At 45.4% G+C, this 18,822-nt stretch overlaps 1 protein-coding gene and 1 long non-coding RNA gene across 4 annotated transcripts in view; one reads left to right on the plus strand and one right to left on the minus strand.

Annotated features, from left to right (window-relative positions):
* The window catches only part of LOC140843401 (uncharacterized), a 21,495-nt gene continuing 2,673 nt past the window's right edge, over positions 1-18,822 (plus strand). Inside the window, exons 1-2 of the long non-coding RNA XR_012121127.1 lie at positions 1-858; positions 2,126-2,203. This is a non-coding gene — a long non-coding RNA (uncharacterized lncRNA). The remainder of the gene's footprint in view (positions 859-2,125; positions 2,204-18,822) is intronic.
* Positions 12,378-18,822, minus strand: part of LOC140843400 (bromodomain adjacent to zinc finger domain protein 2B-like) — an 18,983-nt gene continuing 12,538 nt past the window's right edge. The window contains exons 3-5 of one of the 3 annotated variants that reach the window (XR_012121125.1): positions 18,574-18,779; positions 13,933-13,995; positions 12,378-13,446 (exon numbers count right to left, since the gene is read on the minus strand). Coding sequence is in view for 1 of the 3 variants with exons in the window: in XM_073212771.1 (XP_073068872.1) it covers positions 13,991-13,995; positions 18,574-18,779 (211 nt within the window). In the remaining 2 variants the exon portion in view is untranslated. Of the gene's footprint in view, positions 13,447-13,577; positions 13,996-18,573; positions 18,780-18,822 lie in introns of those variants that run through there. The other 2 variants (XR_012121126.1, XM_073212771.1) reach the window with 2 other exon arrangements.

Consider the following 18,822-nt stretch of genomic DNA (forward strand, 5'->3'; position numbering starts at 1 on the left):
TGCTGGAACTTTTTGTAAGGAATTTCAGATTGAACTTTTAAAGCCTCTGGAGGCCAGAAAGCCAAGCTAGACTTGCCATCACGTTGTGCCTGCAGTCCCAGGTTTTTGCACCAAATGTTAAGATAAATTCTACCCGAAATAAGCAGGCAAAGAGAGGCAACAAAGGGCCAGGTAATTTATTTAAATGCCCCCAGGCGAGGTTCCGCGGTCTGGCTGTCACAGTCTGGAGAAGTCATGTGAAAGTAGACAGGCAGAGAGTTTTTAAAGATGGTAGGGGAAGGCAGAGCTTAAATTTACAGCAGCGGGAAGATTGGCTAGCCTAAGACACATTTTTCAGGTTGGGAGGGAGCAGCAGCCGAGAATTTTGGCAAGTCATCAGTGTCTGACGTGCTCACCCCTCCCCCCAGTGCCTTCAATTTGATTCCTTATGGTGTCCAACGAATTGCTCCTTGACTGTTCAGAGAACACGGGGAATTCCAGCCCATTGCAGTTTGATTTTCCTGTCTGCGGGAGGACACCGCCTATTCTGAGCTGTGAGCGCTCGTCCTGCACAGCCCACTAAGGCCCGCAGGGGGCGCCTCTGCTCACCTCGCGGACCCTTGGGCCGCATGCGCATCCAGTTCCCGAGCGTTGCCTCAGCTTCCGGCTGCCAGGTGACATGTTTTCTCAGAACCTGGCGCCGCTCTGGGACCCCGCGTCTGCAGTGACAGCTCGGTTTCCTTGGGAGCCACAGGAAGGAAAGATGAGGAGAGGCTCCCGTGCGCCGCCTGCTGAGCGCTCCTCTTAAGGGACCGGGCGAGCAAGGTCCTGCGACCGCGAACGGGGTGTTGGCGGAGTTTGGAGACGTGGCGGGCGCGCGTGAGTTCAGGCTGCGAGCGCGGCAGGCGGTGCTCGGAGAGTTCGGGGCGTGGCTGAGTCCGCGCCAGGGCGGGTGTGCACCGCCCACCGCGTCCTCGGGAGCCCGTGTCTCCGCGCTGTACGCCCCGGGCTCCGTGCGGCAGGTGGATTGGCCGCAGTTGCGGGACGCCCTCCGGGCTCCAGGCATCCTTCCTGAACGAGGCTCTGAAACTGGAAGCGGGGAGGAGGGGACTTGGTTGCTGAAGCGGCCTGGGAAGTGAGGCGCAGGCCTTGCTCTGTGCCGAGTGCACCGGGCGGGTTCCTGGGAAGGGTCCGCGGGGTGGGGGCCGCCTGGGAGGCCCCTGGGGTGCAGCGTGGCGCTGACCCAGCCCAGCTCCCTGAGGGTGGCGCCCACCCGCGGCCGGGGCCCGGGGCCTTGTGAGCCGCCTCCTCGGGCAAGTTTGGGGGGGCGGAGGGTTCCCGGTGTCTGTTTCCACGCCTGCGTCTGCTTGGGTGCTGTGACGGGTCACGTTTGCTGCAGCCCCGCAGTGTAGTGGGAGGTCCCAGTGCGATGTCCCGGCTCTGCTTTCCCAGGACGTCTGTGGGGATAGGGGTCCCGTGCGGTTCTGTCCAACCTCTAGGGTGTTTGCTTCTGTGAGATGTGGACGAAATTTTGGTGGGGGTTGCACCTAGTCTGCACGTTGCTGTGGACGGATGGACTTGTAATAACCTAACCCTTCCCGTCCACGTCCTCAGTATCCACTGTTTTGGAGCTGAGGCCTCCCACCTCCTTGGTTACATTTGTTCTTAGGTACTTGTAACTCTGGGGGAAAATTCCGGGGCAAAATACCTTTGAACCGAAATCAGTCAAAGTGAGAAATAAAGTGGGAGAAACCTGTTTCTTGCTTACTAGCCAGTGTCTCGCACAACGCAGCTGCAGAAGGGAGGTCCCACCCAACTTCTCCAGTCCAGATATGCTCTTGCTCACCCTTGTAATTACCTGTTGATAGAGATGGACTACTTCTCTCCACCCTTTGGAAACAGCTATTGATACAGAGATGCACCAAGGCCAGGCGAGAGATTCTAGAAATACTGCAGTTTTACCCACAGCACTTTATTCTCTATGATGCAATTGTAAAGAGCATTGTTTTCGTAATTTCTGTGATGGTTATTAGTGAATACAAGCAACCAACTTTTGTACCTTACAAGTTTATTTTTAGTTCTAAAAGGTCTTTGGTGGAGTGCTGTGGGAAATTGGAATTCTAAAATCCCACTGTTGGTACCTCAGGTCGTCCCAACGCCCAAGTCCCAGTGGCTACAGGGGATCCTCCCACGTGACTTCTAGTGACCCCTGGACCCCTGCAAGGTGAGTAGCGCCCCCATCAGGTGAACTGGATGGGGAGGCCTTGGCCTCTGTTGACGGAGTGTGATGTCTGCTCTGCTTTTCTCATGGTTGTTTGGCAAAGTAATTTACTTTCCAGAAATTTCAAACATACAGAAAACTTGCAGTGTCAGTACAAATTCTCATTTTACTGAATTCCCCAGCGTCTCACTTTACCACAGTTGCCACTTCACACAAAATGCTGTAGCATCTACCCCAAACAGGGACATGATCCCAGGGAGTATTAGGGTCTCCACATGGTGATCCAATGCACAGACCCACGGTAGCTGTCACCACCCGCACCAGCTGTGTGCACACGTCTTTCTATCCTGATGCAGTTTCCTTTTTCTGGAACAGTTCCCGAGATTCTACCTCAGTTGGGCTCTCAGGGACCTTGGACAAGTGGGATCACATAATATTTGTCCTTCTTTGAGGGGCGCATTTCACTGAGCAGAACGACTTTAGGTTCCATCTGTGTAGCAGGTTCTAGGACTCCTTGTTTACTCCACTGTGTAGAGACCACATTTTTTTCATGTGTCTGTGGATACCTTCAGGCTGTTGTGAGTAATCCAGCTCTGAATATGGATGTGCAAATATCTAAGCCCCTGCTTTCATGTCATTTGGGCAAATGCCCTGAAATGGAATCACTAATCATATGTTAATTCTATACTCTAGCTTCTGGGGATCACACACACACACACACACACACAGGAATCGCTAATCATATGTTAATTCTATACTCTAGCTTCTGGGGATGCCCTACACACACACACACACACACTCTCTCTCTCTCTCTCTCTTCAAAGCAGCTTTGGACCACTTTATTTCTGTATTTGGCAGAATAATGCAGTTTGTGGGTCAACCCTGTTTTGTTCATCTGTTTACCCCTTAATGGGCATCAGGGTTGTTTCTGCCTTTTTGCTGTGGTCAGCAGTGCTGCCAAGAACTCTTGGGCCAGTTTCTGTTTGAACAACGTTTTCATTTCTTTGGGGTGTGTATCTAGGAGTGGGTGTTAACCCACAATTAGGTAATTGCATTATATATTATGAGGAAATGGCAAGCTGTTGTACACAGGCTGCATGTTTTACATTTCCACAAGCAAAGGTTAGGGGCTCCAATTCCTCTACATCCTTGACAGCATGTGGTTTTGAATTTTCCGGAGTATGGCCATTGCCGTGTGCTTGCAGTAGGTGGTCACTGTGATCTAATTTGCATTTCCATTATGACTAATGCTGTGTGATGCCTGGTCACGTGCTTGTTGAATGTTTGTGTGTCTTAGCTGGAGTCTTTTGTCCACTTTAAAATTTGGGTTGTTGTCTTGTTGCCCTGTATGAGTTTGTGGTGTTTTCTGGATAACAGGCTCTTGTAAGATGTACAATGTGCAGATATTTTCTTCCATCCTGTGGCTGTTTTTCACATTATGGTTGGTGACTTTTGATGCAGAAAAGTTTTTAATTTGGGAGAACTTTAATTTATGCTTTCTTTGTTGCTTGCCCTTTGGTGTCATATCTGAGAAACCATGGCTAAATCCAACATCATGAAGGTTTCTCCTCATGTTTTCTTCTAGAGTCTATAATATTACCTATTATATGTAAGTGCTTTACCTTGAGTTAATTTTTATATGTGGTATGTACTAAGGGTCCAGTTTCATTTCTCTGCACCGGGACAGCCATTTGCCCAGCACCATTTGCTGAAAAGACCATTCTTTCCCTAATTTAATGTTGTCCACCCTTGTCAGAAATTAAATGACTGTAGATGGTTGTGGTCATTTCTGGGCTTTCCTCTCAGTTCTGCTGATCTATACATGCAGTTGACCTTTGGACTACATGGGGGTTTGTGTAGCTCACATCCCACAGAGTCAGAATCCACATGAAACATCTGACTCCCCCAAAAGTAAAGTATTATCCTAAAACTGGTTGCCTATTTTGACTGGAAGCCTTACCAATAATATAGACACTCAATTAACGCATATTTTGTACACTATACATATATTTTTGTGCTGTATTCTAACAGTAAGGCAAGGTAGAAAAAAGCAAATGTTTCAAATTGTCTTAAGTCTTTAAACACTTTTTCTATATATTTGTGGAAAAAAATCCACTCAAGTGGACCTGGGCAGTTCACACCCCTGCTGTCCAAGGGCCAACTGTGTATGTTTATGCCAGTGTCACAGTGTTTTATTTACTGTTACTTTGTACTAAGATTTGATCTTGGGGGCCATGAGCCTCCAGCTTTGATTTTCTTTTTCAAGATTGTTTTCAAGGCCTCTTTGGGGTCCCTTGATACTCCATGTGTCAGGATCAGCTGGTACATTAAAGCCTGTGTGAATTTTCAAAGAAATCATGTTGACTCTGTAGGGTGTATTTGAGTCATTGCCACTTTAACAGTATTTAAGTATTTCCATCAACATGAGTTCCCTTTAAATGTATTTAGCTCTTTTTTAGTTTTTAAATTATCAATGCTTTATTATTTTCAATGTACATGATTTGCTCCTTAAGTCTATTCTTAGTATTTTATTAATGTTCACATCATTTAATATGGAATTTTAAAAAAGAGAGGCTTCCCCTCTGATCACAGGGCTCTTTCCATCACCGTGGGGGAGGGGCCTTCACTCCCCACCCAGAGCTGCAAATGGACAGTTAGAGAAACTGCCTGTCAGACCCTCACATAGCCCTGGAAGCTGATACTTGTCACTATGGCCACATTGGCCTTTTGGTTGGAATCTCAGTCCGTACATCTTGGGGTCACACATTATATATTTTGTATAACTCAACTTAGTTTCTGTTTTATATCCTCCTCCTCATGGGAATAGTGGAAAAACGAATTCCCAACCCTCTCCCTGGGATGTGCCACTATGAACACGGGAGTACAATAGAAAACATGCATATTGGTCTGGGCCTCGTTCCTGACACTGGGTTCCTAAAGCCCTGGGGATTTCCTGAGTAATAGTGGCATCTTTTGTTCTAAGTAGGTGGTTCTGGGTGGGTTCTGCTTGGTTGTCTGACAGGCAGAAAGCCCAAGCCATGATGAGAAGTTTGGGATTTTCAGCGTCACCCCTCCATTCTCCAGAGAAAGGGGAGGGGATAAAAATGGAGCCAATAATACACCATACCTGTGTCTCAAAATATGGAATTTGGAGAGCTTCCAGGTTGGCGAACACATCCATGTGGTGTACTGGGAGGGTGATGGCGCTCCAACTGCACAGGGAAGAATGAAGCCTTCTGCTGGCCCAAGGCTGATGCCTTCGTAATCCCAAAGAAGCTGTTAGAAACCATTTCTCACACCAGACCTGTAACCTCCAGTGATCAAGGCACCAAATTCACTGGGCAAATCACTGTACATTTCATTGTACAAGTTGTAGTGAAATGTTACGGATGTACCCCAGTTTGCCAAAGCATTCATCTACTGAAACACGTCCTGATTTCTTTAAGTTTTTAGCCTTTATGAATAGAGCTATTGTGTAAAATTGCATGGTGGCTTTTGTTGGGGCATAGTTTTTCAAAGCAGTTGTCTAAATACTGGCAATGTAATTCTTGGATGTTAAGGTGAGACTTTTTTTAATTGTAAAATATTTGTTATGGCTCATTTTTGTTTTATGGATTTTTGTATATCTTGAGTAGAAATCCTTTATCAAATATGTATTTTGAAAATATTTTCTTTCAGTTTGTGTCTTGTGTTTGGGTTCTCTGAACAAGGTCTCTTAGAGTAGAAATTATAATTCTATTAAGCCCATGTGATTATTTTTCTTTTGCGGATAGGCCTTTGGTGTTGGGTGGTGAAAGTCTTCAGTAAAGTTGTGTAGATTTTGCTGTTACCTACAAATTTTATAATTTTGAATAAAAAATGTGCCCATGGAGAATTTTTTAATGAGTGTACTATTAGAAAAAATTTTAATTAAGGTATTATTGATATACTCTTATGAAAGTTTTACATGAAGAAACACTGCAGTTACTACATTCACCCATATTATCGAGTCCCCTCCTTAACCCATTGCAGTCACTGTCCATCAGTGTAGTAAGATGCCACAGAGTCACTACTTGTCTTCTCTGTTCTACACTGTCTTCCCCGTGATCCCCCACACCATGTGTGCCAATCATAATACCCCTCAATCCCCTTCTCCCTCCTTCCTCACCTGCCCTCCCCCACCCTCCTCTTTGGTTAACCGCTATTACCTTCTTGGAGTCTGTGAGTCTGTTTCTGTTTCGGTCCTTCAGTTTTACTGTGCTGTTGTACTCCACAAATGAGGGGAATCATTTGGTATTTGTCTTTCTCCACCTGGCTTATTTCACTGAGCATCATATCTTCCAGCTCCATCCATGTTGTTGCAAGTGGTTGGATTTGTTTTCTTCTTATGGCTGAGTAGTATTCCATTGTGTGTATGTACCACATCTTCATTATCCATTCATCTACTGATGGATATTTAGGTTGCTTCTTGCTTCTATATCTTGGCTATTGTAAATAGTGCTGCAACAAATATAGGGGTGCATATGTCATTTTCAATCTGTGAAATTATATTCTTTGGGTAAATTCCTAAGAGTGGAATTCCTGGGTCAAATGGTATTTCTATTTTTAGTTTCCTAAGGAACATGCCTATGGGGAATTTTGAGTTAATTTTGGTGTAAGTTGTAAAGCCTGTGTCTACTTCATTTCATTCCTTTCACTCTCAAACAAAGTGGAGAAGACACAGGAAATTTGTGCCCATTGCGGCTTGAATTTCCAAAGATGTGTGGTTCATCAGTTTAGCCACAAGAGGGCACCACCTTCCCTGAGCTGTGAGCGGGGTCCTGCACCGCTCACTGTGGCCCACAGATGGCGCCTCTGCCCTCTTTGTGAACCAGCGGAGCGCATGCGCGGTCAGGTCGCAGGACTTTTCTCCCAGCTCTGACTGGTGCTGGAATTGCTCCGGCTCCCCTGCAGCTCCGTGACACCGCGGGTCGCGTCTGCAATGACAGCTCTGTTTTCTGAGGAGCTGCAGTAGGGAAAGGTAAGGAGAGGCTCTCCGTGCACTGCCTGCCGAGCGCTCTTCTTCAGGGCCTGGGAGAGGAAGGCCTGCGATGGGAACCATATTGCAGAGTCTGGGCTGAGGCAGGTGCGGGTGAGTTCGGGGTATGGCGGGTGTGACTCAGGGCGAGTTCAGGGCGCAGGCTGAGACTGGGCTGGGGCGGATGTGCAGCGTCCAGTGCGTCCCCGGGAGCCCGTGTCTCCGTGCTGCGCACCTCGGGCCCCATGCAGCGGGTGGATTGGCTGCACCTGCGGGATGCCCTCCAGACTGCAGGCGTCCTTCCTAACAAGGCTCTGAGATGGGAAAGGGGACGGAGGGGACTTGGCTGCTTAAGCGACCCGCTTACCCGGGCTGCAGCCCTTGCTGTGTGCCCTGCACATGGGGCAGTTTCCTGGGAAGGGTCCCCGAGGTGGGGTCCGCCTGGGAGGCTCCCCGGGCACAGCATGGCACACAGCCCAGCTCCCTGAGGGCGGCCCCCACCCACGGCCTGCGCCTGGGGCCTCGTTGAGCCGATTCTTCAGCCGATCAGGTTGGGGGATGAAGGGCACCTGGTGTCCTGTTTCCACACCCACTTCTACTTGGCGCCTCACAGGGTCTTGGTTGCTACAGGTCCACAGTGAAGTGGGACGTCAGGGCATGATGCCCGGGCTCTGCTTTCTCAGGACGGCTGCGGGGATGGGGTCCCATGCGGTTCCATTCAGCCTGTTGGGTGTTTGCTTCTGTGTGAAGTGCGGTGGAGTTTCGGTGGGGGTTCCCACGGAGTCTGCAGGTTGCTGTGGGTGGAGGGGACTTGTAATAACCTAACTCTCCTGTCTAGGTCTGCAGTGTCCTCAGTGTTCAGAGCTCAGGACTCAAGCCTCCCGCATCATTGGTTAGGCTTGTCCTTAAGTACTTTATTCTTTATGATGCAGTTGTAAAGGGCATTGTTTTCTTAATCTCTCTTTCTGGTGGTTGGTTATTGGTGAACAGAAGCAAACAACTTCTGTATATTGATTTTGTATCCTGCAAGATTCTTGATTTTATTTTTAGCTGTAACAGGTTTTTGGTGGAGCGGTGTGGAAATTGGAATTTAAAAATCCCACTGTTCCACTCCAGGTCGTCCCAACAACCAAGCCCAGTGTCTGCAAGGGAATTTTACCATGGGCCTTGTAGTGACCCCTGCAGGCTGAGTAGCGCTCCACTTCGGGTGAACTGAATGGGGAGGGCTTGGCCTCTGTGACCGGGTGTAATGCCTGCTCTGCTCTTCTGGTGCAGGACTGACATGGCTGTTTTGCAAAGTAATTTACTTTACAGCAATTTCAAGCATCTAGAAAACTTTCAGTGTCAGTACAGTCTTTACACTGAATTCTCCAGAATCCCACTTTACCGCACCCACCACTTCACACAAAATGCTCTTGGCCTCTACCCCAAATAGGGACAAGTTTCCAGGGAGCCACCACCTGACCCTAAATAAGAGAAGCATTAGGGTCTCCACATGATAATCCAGTGCACAGAGCCTGCACAGCTGTTCCCACCTACCCCAGCTGTGTGCAAATGTCTTTCCATTCTGATCCCATTTCCTTTCTCTGGAACTGTTCCAGAGACTTGAGCTCAGTTGGGCTCTGCCAGATCTCACATAAGTGGGATCACATAATATTCATCCTTCTGTGACTGGTGCATTTCACTGAGCAAAATGGCTTTAAGGTCCATCCATGCAGCAGGTGCCAGGACTCCCTTGTTCACTCCACTGTGTGGAGACCACACTTTGTTCATCCATTTGTCTGTGGACACGTGGGTCCTCTCCACCTTTTAACCATTGTGAGTCATGCAATTGTGAACATGGGTGTCCAAATATCTAAGTCCCTGCTTTCGTGTGGTTTGGGCAGAGACCCTGAAGCGGAATTGCTGCTCATACATTAACTGTATGTTCAAGTTTCTGGAGACGCCCTCCCCCCTTCCTACACTGTTTCAAATGAGGCTGTGGACCATTTTCCTTTGTTTCTTTATATGGCAGAAAAATGCAGTTTATGGATCAACCAGGTTTTATCCATCCATTCACCCCTTGATGGGCACTCAAGTTGTTCCTGACTTTTTGCTGTGGTGAACAATGCTGCCAAGAACTCGTGGGCCAGTTTCTGTTTCAACATCATTGTCATTTCTTTGTGGTATTATCTAGGAGTGGGTGTATAACCACAATTCAGTAATTGTATTTTATCTTTATGAGGAAACACCAAGCTGTTGTACACAGGCTGCATGTTTTACATTTCCACAATCAAAGGTTAGGGGCTCCAATTCCTCTGCATCCTTGGCAACATGTGATTTTCAGTTTTCCTGATTTTCAGCCATTCCCATGTGTGTGCAGGGAATTCTGTGTGACACCTTTCCATGTGCTTGTTGTGCGTTTGTATGTCTTGGAGTCTCTCACCCACTTAAGAAATTGGGATGTTGTCTTCTTGCAGTATACAAGTTCGTGGTGCATTCTGGATAAGAGGCTCTTGTCAGATGTACAATGTGCAGATATTTTCTATTCTGTGACTGTCTTTTCACTTCTTGGTTGGTATCTTTTGATGCAGAAAAGATTTTAATTTGAAGGAAATTAATTTATTCTTTCTCTTGTTGCTTGTACTTTGGTTTCAGATGTGAGAAACCATAGCTAAATCCAAGGTCATGAACATTTATCCCCATGTTTTACCTATTACACGTAAGCTCTTACGTATTTTGAGTTAATATTTGTATGTGATATGAGTTAGGGTTCATTTTCATTCTTCTGTATGTGGACAACTGGTTGCCAAACATCATTTACTGGAAAGACACTTTTTCTCCATAACTTAATGTTGTCCACCCTTGTCAGAAATCAACTAGCCATTGGTGGTTAGGGCCATTTCTGGGCTTTCCATTCAGATACGTTGATCTATATATACAGTCAACCCTTGAACAACATGGGGGTTAGTGGTGCTGACAACCTGCAGAGTCCCAATATACATAAAACATCTGACTCCACCAAAACTTTGTTATCCTAAAACTGATCGCCTATTTTGACTGGAAGCCTTACCAATAATATAAACACTCGATTAACAATATTTTGTATGTTATACATATTATGCGCTGTATTCTCACAGGAAAGTAAGCTATAGAAAAGGCAATGTTTCAAATTGTTGACTTAACATTTTTCCAATATATTTGTGGGGGGAAAAATGATTTAAGTGGACCTATGGAGTTCACATGCCTATGGACCAAGGGTCAACTGCGTATCTTTCTGACAGTGTCACAGTGTTTCATTTAATGTTAAGTTTGTACTAAGATTTGATTTTGGGAAGCCTGTGCCTCCAGCTCTGATTTTCTTTTTCAAGATTCTTTTCAAGGGCTCATTTGGGTCCCTTGCAATTTCATATGTGACAGGATCAGCGGGTGCATTTCTTCCCAAAAGGCTTTGGGAATTTTCACAGGAACCACGTTGAGGCTATAGGTTGCATTTGTGCCATTGCCATCTTAGAGATATTAAGTCTGCCATCACCATGGCAGGACCTTACATTTATTTAGCTTTTCTTCATTTTTCCTATTATCAATGTTTTTTAATTTTCAATGTATAATACTTGTACTTTAATTAAGTCTGTAGTCTGTTCCCAAGTATTTTAGTAATGTTGACATTTAGTAGAGAATTAAAAAATTCCTTTTGTGATTATTCATTGCTAATGTTTATAAAGAAAACACGTTCGCATAATATTCTTTTTTCCTGTAACTTCACTTAGTTAATACCGATGCTTACATTTGGAATTTAAGGGTTCAGAGCTTTGGGATTTCATAATTTAGATATTTAGGACTAAAATAATGCCTAACATTTAAGAGATGGAGGATTAGAACACAGTGAAGTGTAGGGTTTGTTATAGGGGGTTTGTTTGAAACCAGGCTATAGGAAGAGAAGGAGTGAGAACTAGGGATAGGGTACAAGAACAGGTTAGGGTTAGGGTTAGGATACGGGAATGGGTTAGGGTTAGGATATGGGAACGGGTAAGGGTACAGGAACAGGTTAGGATTAGGGTATGGGAATGGGTTAGGGATAAGGTTAGGATATGGGTTGGGGTATGGGTTAGGGTTAGGGATCGGGTTAAAGTTAGGGTACAGGTTAGAGGTCAGGGTACAGGTACAGGTTAGGGGTTAAGATTAGGGGTTAGGGTATGGGTTAGGGTTTAAGGTATGGGTACGGGTAGGTTACGGTAGAGTTAGTGTTCCCACCCCTGTGCTCACCACGTGGGACCCTCCATGTGCTAGGGCTGGAGAGAAGGGAGGATGTAGAGTTAGCCCAAAGTGTCGACTGTGACAGACAGTAGCCCCTAAACGGGAGTTGAGGAGAGCCCCTAAGGCACCCAGGGCACACACAGACAGAAAGGCGGGAAATGAAGGGGCGGCAGGAGCTATCCTGCATCCACAAGCCACAAGCTATCGGCCAGGGGGCTCAGCCAATGCCTGAGTTCTAATGGGCAGGACTGCAGAGCCAGAAGCCCGTGGCCGGCCAGGCCTGTGTCCCCCTTCCTGCTCCCCCCAGCGTCTCTGGCCCTGGTTGGTGCTCCCTGGTGCCCAGCAGCTTATGTGACGGCTGCTCTTAGTCTCCCCATGATTCAGACGTTTTCTGACATCTGCTGGCATCCACTCCCTTGGCCACTGAGCTGTGTCATGATTGCTCACACCCCAGTGTCTGGGTTCCCGCAGCCTCTTCTCAGCCGAGCCAGGTGGGCTTGTGACCCTCGCGGGCCTGCACAGCCAGGGCGCCTGACTTGGCTACCCAGTCCTGACTTGCCCCCAGATCTCCCAAAGAACTTCCTCTCTGGCACTGTCCGCATGTCTCCAGGAGCCTCCCACCCTCCTGGTGGGCCTGGGCTCGTCCCACGCCTGCTGCTTCGCCGTCACCCTGGCTCTGGTGGGGAACCTCCTGGGAGCTGTGTGAGGAAGTGGCACCTCCCAAGTGGCACATTCACCACTGCCTGTTTGGAGGAGGTGTGGTCCCCACCTGGCACCTCCTCTCAGCCACCCCAGCCTCCTGCTGCCAAGCCCGGACTTCCAACTCGATGCCTCCATGAAGCCTGCTCTTTTTCTCTCAGGCATCTAGGGTGCTCTCATGTCCCACGTGTGGGATGTCGGAGGACGGATGCGCTGGTCCTTCCCACCCGTGCTTGCCACGTGGGACCTTCCAGGCAGGAAGCGCACCCCTTGGGACTCCATGGCAGTTTCCTCCCCAGCCGGCTGCACCTGGGTAGGTCTCAGGGGGTCTGCCAACGCTGGCTCTCCAGAACTCCCCACCTACCTTCCATTCACTCTTAGAAAGGCCCCTTGGACTCCAGCATCCCACCTTCTGTTGGTATCCACGCTTTGCTCTCCTGTGTCTAACTGCTGAACTCCTGTGAGTCCCTGGGTACCCTGGCAGTGTGGCCTACCCTCTACCCTCTCTGGTCCCAGCTCTGCCACCAGTTTTATGGGGAGCCTGGCAGCTCCTGCCCTCTGCACACCTGTCTCCTCCTGGACCCTGCTTTGCTCCGTGAGCCCCTTTCATGAAGGGTCCCGATCCTTGTGGCAGTGGGAGCAGGACAGCCACCAGGAAGTGCAGCGCCCAGTGGCCTGCTGCCAACCCGGCACAGCGGTTCTGGTGGGCAGCCCAGATTCTGGCACCTTGGCCTTTCCCAGCATGTCAGTGCTCTGGGGCCAAGAGACGGGCTGGGCTCAGCCCAGTGTGTGCCTTCCACCACGCTGCTGGCAGGGCCGCATGAGACCCCAGCCTCTGCTGCACGATGGCTTGGCGGCTACGGGCTTGCAGCACATTCTCAACCATCACTTGAGTCCAGGCTGAGAGGTGCTCAGCCCTCCCTTGTGCTCGTTTGGCCTCACTCTCCTTCTCCTCAAGATGAGTTGGCGTCAGGTGCCAGGCCCCCACCATCCAACAGCCTTGGAGGCTAATTCTCTTCAGTTTTCAGGAACTTGATGGGAAATTGTGACCCTATCAGTAGCAGTGCCTGAATTCATGGCTTTTCCCATTTAACATTCACTCGAAATTTCTGCTTGATCTGCTAGCAACACCCCTGCCCATGCTGTGCAAGCCACCCCCGGTGTGAGCATCCCCACACCTGGGCACCCCTGGGACCTCACCTGTGTTGTCACCAGTTCACTTGATGCTCTTCCTTGAGGAGCTCAGGGTCATACCAGACATGTTGCAAAACTTAGGCAGCATATGACTGAATTTTGGAATAACTGTGTGATGAATCTAATAATGACATAAAATACAGATATCTCATAATACTACTGCTGAAATACTTCACTAATGCTACTGAAATTCCATTTTACAGGAGAAGTACATATATGTACAGTTTCCAGTGCAAATAAAACCTACAAATACACTAAAGAAAAATAAAACTCAGGATGCTGAAACTATTACCATGAAATCTGACTGAATTTAAAAAGTAATGAATTCCAAGAAATAAAACCAAGCATTTATTGATATATTGTATTTAAATAAAGAGCTAAAGAATATAGCTATTGATTAAGTTAGCACCATGTCTTAAGAGGCAGGCCTTTAACATTGGCAAGAAACTTTTATGGTTCAGTTGTGAGAATGTTTCTGGAGCTCCCCATTATAATTACTTACAAGAAGCTTGCTTTTATTTAGCAGTCAGAAAAAAGGAATCCCATACAACGTGGATTTTTAAAACATTGCAAAAATGATGTAAGCTGTAATCTGTAAAGTGCTTACTTTACTCAGCTTTTCAGTCTGTTTTTCTAGCTCTTCAAGACTTGCTGCTTGGTCACCTTCATCCTATACACGAAAAACTACAGTATGATTTGCTGGTTTTAAGATTTATTCAATCAATCAGTGAATATTTGATGAAGGCCTCCTATATGCAAAGCACTAGGATAGCCTCATCTCTTGGTTCTTTGTAAATTAATCATCTGGTAGGGAGACACATGCACATCACACTAAGAAAATAAAAACCACTACACAGAGGAAGCCATAGGGACCCCAAAAGAGGTAGAGTTTAAGAGTCATGGAGTTCAGGAGAAGGTGAGATTACTTTTAGTGGGAATCCTTACAAAGAGAGGCTACATGGAACAAGTTGTGTCTTAATTAGCTACCAAAGAGTGGTTCGGATTCGATGGATCAGAGGAAAGAGGGCAGGGCATTCCAGAAAGAGTCTGATGTATCTTGACATGAAAGGTACAAGAAGAGGTAAAACAGGAGATGAGGCAAGGATGAGTTCAGGGTTAAACGATCTAGAGCTATAAATGCTTGACCATGGTCAATAACATGATCTTTTGAGGGAGGTTAAACATGAGAACTATGCTTACAAAGATAATACGGCAATAGTTCTAAAATACTGGTACCATTCACTGAAGGAGTCATTTTTAGGGCAAAGAAGATGTTATATTTTGAACACATTGAGCTGTTAGAAGAAAATTAATACCTCCAATATATACTACTAATTTCCAAAGTGGTATTTTACTAGTGATTACATGAAATCTTTCATTCTAGAAAACGAATAGAGAAAAACAACCACGAAATTATATGTTTTAGAGGGAAAGCATGAAGTAAAAGGTACATGTATTTTCTTTGTATCTTAGCCACGCTACTTACTTCCTATGGGCAAACTACGTAACTCATCTAAGACTATTTCCTTATCTGTAAATTGATAAGAACATTTCCTGTAACATGGGGGCATTTGTGAGGGCTGAGAAGAACAGATGTGAAAGTAACCAGCAAACGTCCAGGCACACAGTATGCAAACTGGTTACTTTCCCTCTTTCTGAAAATTGTACCTAGAAAATGCAGGTACCTCTTAGGTTTAAAAAAATAAAATTTGTTTCTGGTGCTCACTTTCTAGAAGCATTTTTAAAAAGCCACACTGACACCAACCACTCATGACCAGATATTTCTGGATGAGTATAGTTATCTCCCCAACAAAAGGAAATGAAAAGAAAGCCTCATGAGCTTTAGTATTATCTATCATTTATCTACTTCGCATCCAATTCAGGGGAGCAAGTTACAGAGGCATTTAGGCATATTACTTGTGCTAACAGTAACACAATTTCTACTTCAGGAAAGAAACCTTAAAAGAGAACAGGCCCAATGACCCTCAAATAGATAATTACATAATTACATGTCTGTATGATTCTAAAGTGACCTTTTGACTCGCAGGGCAAATGTTTGATAATACGCTTATACAAAAATACAATTCAAGCAACAGTAATAAAAAATACTTACAAAAGACATCAAAGTAACTGTGTATCAGTCAAATAAACTTACTGCTGTTTCTAAGACTCTCCCTAAGCTGAAAAGGAAGTAAAGTGTCTACTAAGGTTTGTTTAAAGCAAAGGCGTTTTGGCTAATAGTCCTTATAATTTTAAGACATGTGTAGAACTTGACAGGTCAGAGAGAAAAGCAAGGAGACTAGGCACAAAGAACCTGTCCCTGCTGTGGTTCTCCATGATTTCCCAACCCAAAGAGAGGCCATTGTATGTCCCTATGTGTCAAAGTTCAATCATCCACATAACCCGTTACCAGGCCAACTTGTGAAGTTAAAGCCTACATAGGTTTCAACACAATTCTAAGGTTTAGGTATACAGACTCCATGTGCTGAAGGAATGAGGAGTGTGGAGAAGAGGGAATCATCTTTGAGACAAAGGGGGATGACTTAGTCAAGGGCAGGACCTTCTAACTGAAAGCCAGCACATGGGTCTCAACAGAAAGAATCCCTGAAATTAATCTTCTAGGGAGTTTTAATTCCTGGCACTGTCTCTAAACTTTAATCAAGAATCTAAACCTGCTTTTTGAGGAATAATGTATCTATCTTATCATTGGGCTCATTAAATAGTTAACATTTTTTAGGCAATTGATAAGTGGCTACCAGTTCTTCATCATAACAAATAACTCTAAAATCACTTAAAATAAATGTCATTTTGACTTGTTAGGTCCTAAAATAATTATCTTAAGAAGTTTTTAAACTGTTTTCTCACATTAATAACATATACATTTGCCAGGATTTTGATCAATGAAACCCTATAATCTAACTCTGTAATTCAGTACTCATAAAAAAGTCACTTTAAATGATACATGTGGTTTAAGAAACATTAATGATGTTTAAATAATCAGTAATAAATTTTAGTAGTGTTTATCTACCATGGCCCATTATTTTCTTTATCTCTTCAACCCCCTCTCTTACTGACTCTTTCCCTTCAACCCGAAATCAAATTTAGCCTTTCACATCTGAGTAATCCTTGGTATCTGTCCCCCTTTAGGAACCAACTTTTCCTCTGAGGCACAATGCTTACAGAAGTCATCATCACCTCACCTTCTATTGCTCTTGATCCATCACCACCCAGCTCCTGCTCGGACCCATCTAACAACTGTGCTGCCTCTGGTCCCCAGTGACCTCTGCCTTGCCCAATCCAACAGACACTAGACTCCTGCTGAATTAACATTGTTTATCACTCCCTCCTTTTTGAAATGTTCAGTGTTCTTGATTTTTGCTACTACTACATGTGTAGAAAAGAGTTGAGATTGCAGATCTGACTGCTCTCCTTTGAAAGGCCGGCGTACAAGGCTGGTTCCTGGCTGGTGTCTGGGAACTTGTCTTTCAGACGGTTTCCTCCCACGCTGATAAGATTGGCTCACTGGAACCCAACTGTGCTAACAATGGGGTGCATACTGAACACCTGTTTTTCTCCTGGGAATTTTATACTTGTCATAACCCATTCCTAGGGGACTTAAGGCCATCCTGTGTGACTCTACTTGGAAAAGACTTAACATTGTGGGTCTGGTTTCCTCTGGGCCGTGGCTCACATGCCTTTTCTCTCTGCTGATTCTGATGTGTGAGCCTTCCTAGTGAGTCACTGACTCTGGAGATGGCCTCAGAGATCCTTGACCCATTACAGACATCTCCTACCTCTACAACTGCTCCTTCTTCAACAAGGAGCCCTATGGGGTCTTCTTAAATACTGACATCCCCCGAGGTTCCAACTTCAGTCTGCTACTCTGTTCCCTAAACCAATCCAACTGTACGAAAATCACCCACCTCATGATTTTAAACTATTGTCTGTGTGAATAACTTTCAGATCTATATTTTCATGACTGAACTCATCTTTAGGCTTCATATTCTTATATCCAACTTACTGCAGAACTGCTGCATAGGCACCTCAAACTTCACATGTCCAAAATAAACCGACCATTATTTCTTGTCTCCCGTTATCTGTTCTGCACTCCCCTCCTCCTCTATCATCTATTTACTCTGTTCCTCCTGATTTCTCTAACTCAGTTCATGGCAAGAATGCAAACCAGATGGTTGGGAATCAATCCTACCCTTCCATCAACCTACCAGTTCAAATACTACTCATTCTTCTTCCTATGTATTTACTGAAATCTTTTCCTCCTTCTTCCCAACTACCGTCAGGCTCATTTTGGACCCTACAACTCACTAAACTCTTGCAACATCTCCTGACTGATCTTTCCACATCTGATCTTGCCCTACCCCAAATCTATTTCTATTTTCCATGGAGCTGCCATAGTGAGCCACTAAAAAAACCCAAGTGTGACTCTGTCATTCTGTTACTTACAAAGAGGAAGCAATGGTTTCCTCTTACCAAAAAAGTATAAATACCAGTTCATAGTTGTTGCTAGGAGGCTCTCTAATAACAATGAGGCACTTGTCAGTCACTTAAAGCGCATCGTGCTCTCAGATTTCTACGTCCGTTTATGCTGTTCTTTCTGCCTGAGCACTTTTCTACCGGTTCTTCCCCAGGTTAACATTCAGCCCACCTTTTAGCCTCAGCCAATGGGCCCAGAAAGCCTTCATGAGGACCAATTTCTCATAAAGGTTCAATGCCCTTCCTTTCTGCCTGCCTAGCACAGAGTAAATACCACCAGCAAAGCAGTTAACATGTAGTACATTACATTTTCTTATGGCAAATCTTCCTCAATGAGACTGCAAGTTGAGAGAGGACTTTCAATACCTTACTCATCTTTAATCAAAAGTGCCCAGAGCTAGGCACATAATAAAGTGATGCTTGAGAAATACATCACTTTCACTAAATGTGACAATACTTTCAAGGCAGGAAGTATTGTACACATATAAGCTAGTATTTTACCAGAATGAAAGAGGATATATGAAATTAAGAATCTGCATGGTTCTTTGAAGAACTCTCAATATGTTCTATACAAAGAAAAAGTTGACTTTGTTTATTCAGTGTAAGTCCATCCTACGTGTGGGCAATTATTAAACCATCACAAAAAATTTTATGAGGTGATTGTTATAAATATTCAGTTTTCAGATGAAGAAACGGAGGCAAGTAAGCGTTCAAAATGGACTTAAAACCCAAATCCACCCAAACTTGATTACTTCACCTTCACAGACATCGATTTTCTTTCCTTTTTTGTCTTCCTTGTCTTCCTCCTCCTCCTCCTCGTCGCCGTCAGCATCACTGTCCCCGCCCTTCCTTCTTCGCTTGCATTCTGCTGTGGGGGTGGCCGACACGTGCTGCTCTTCTTCAAGATCGACACCACCTTTAGTGTCTCTCTTGCCTGCTTTCTTAGCATGAATGATTCTGAGCCTTTAAATGTAACAAAATTATTATGCACAAGAAAAGCTTCTCT

The sequence above is a fragment of the Manis javanica genome, chromosome 9, assembly GCF_040802235.1.
Source record: "Manis javanica isolate MJ-LG chromosome 9, MJ_LKY, whole genome shotgun sequence".
Lineage (NCBI taxonomy): Eukaryota > Metazoa > Chordata > Mammalia > Pholidota > Manidae > Manis > Manis javanica.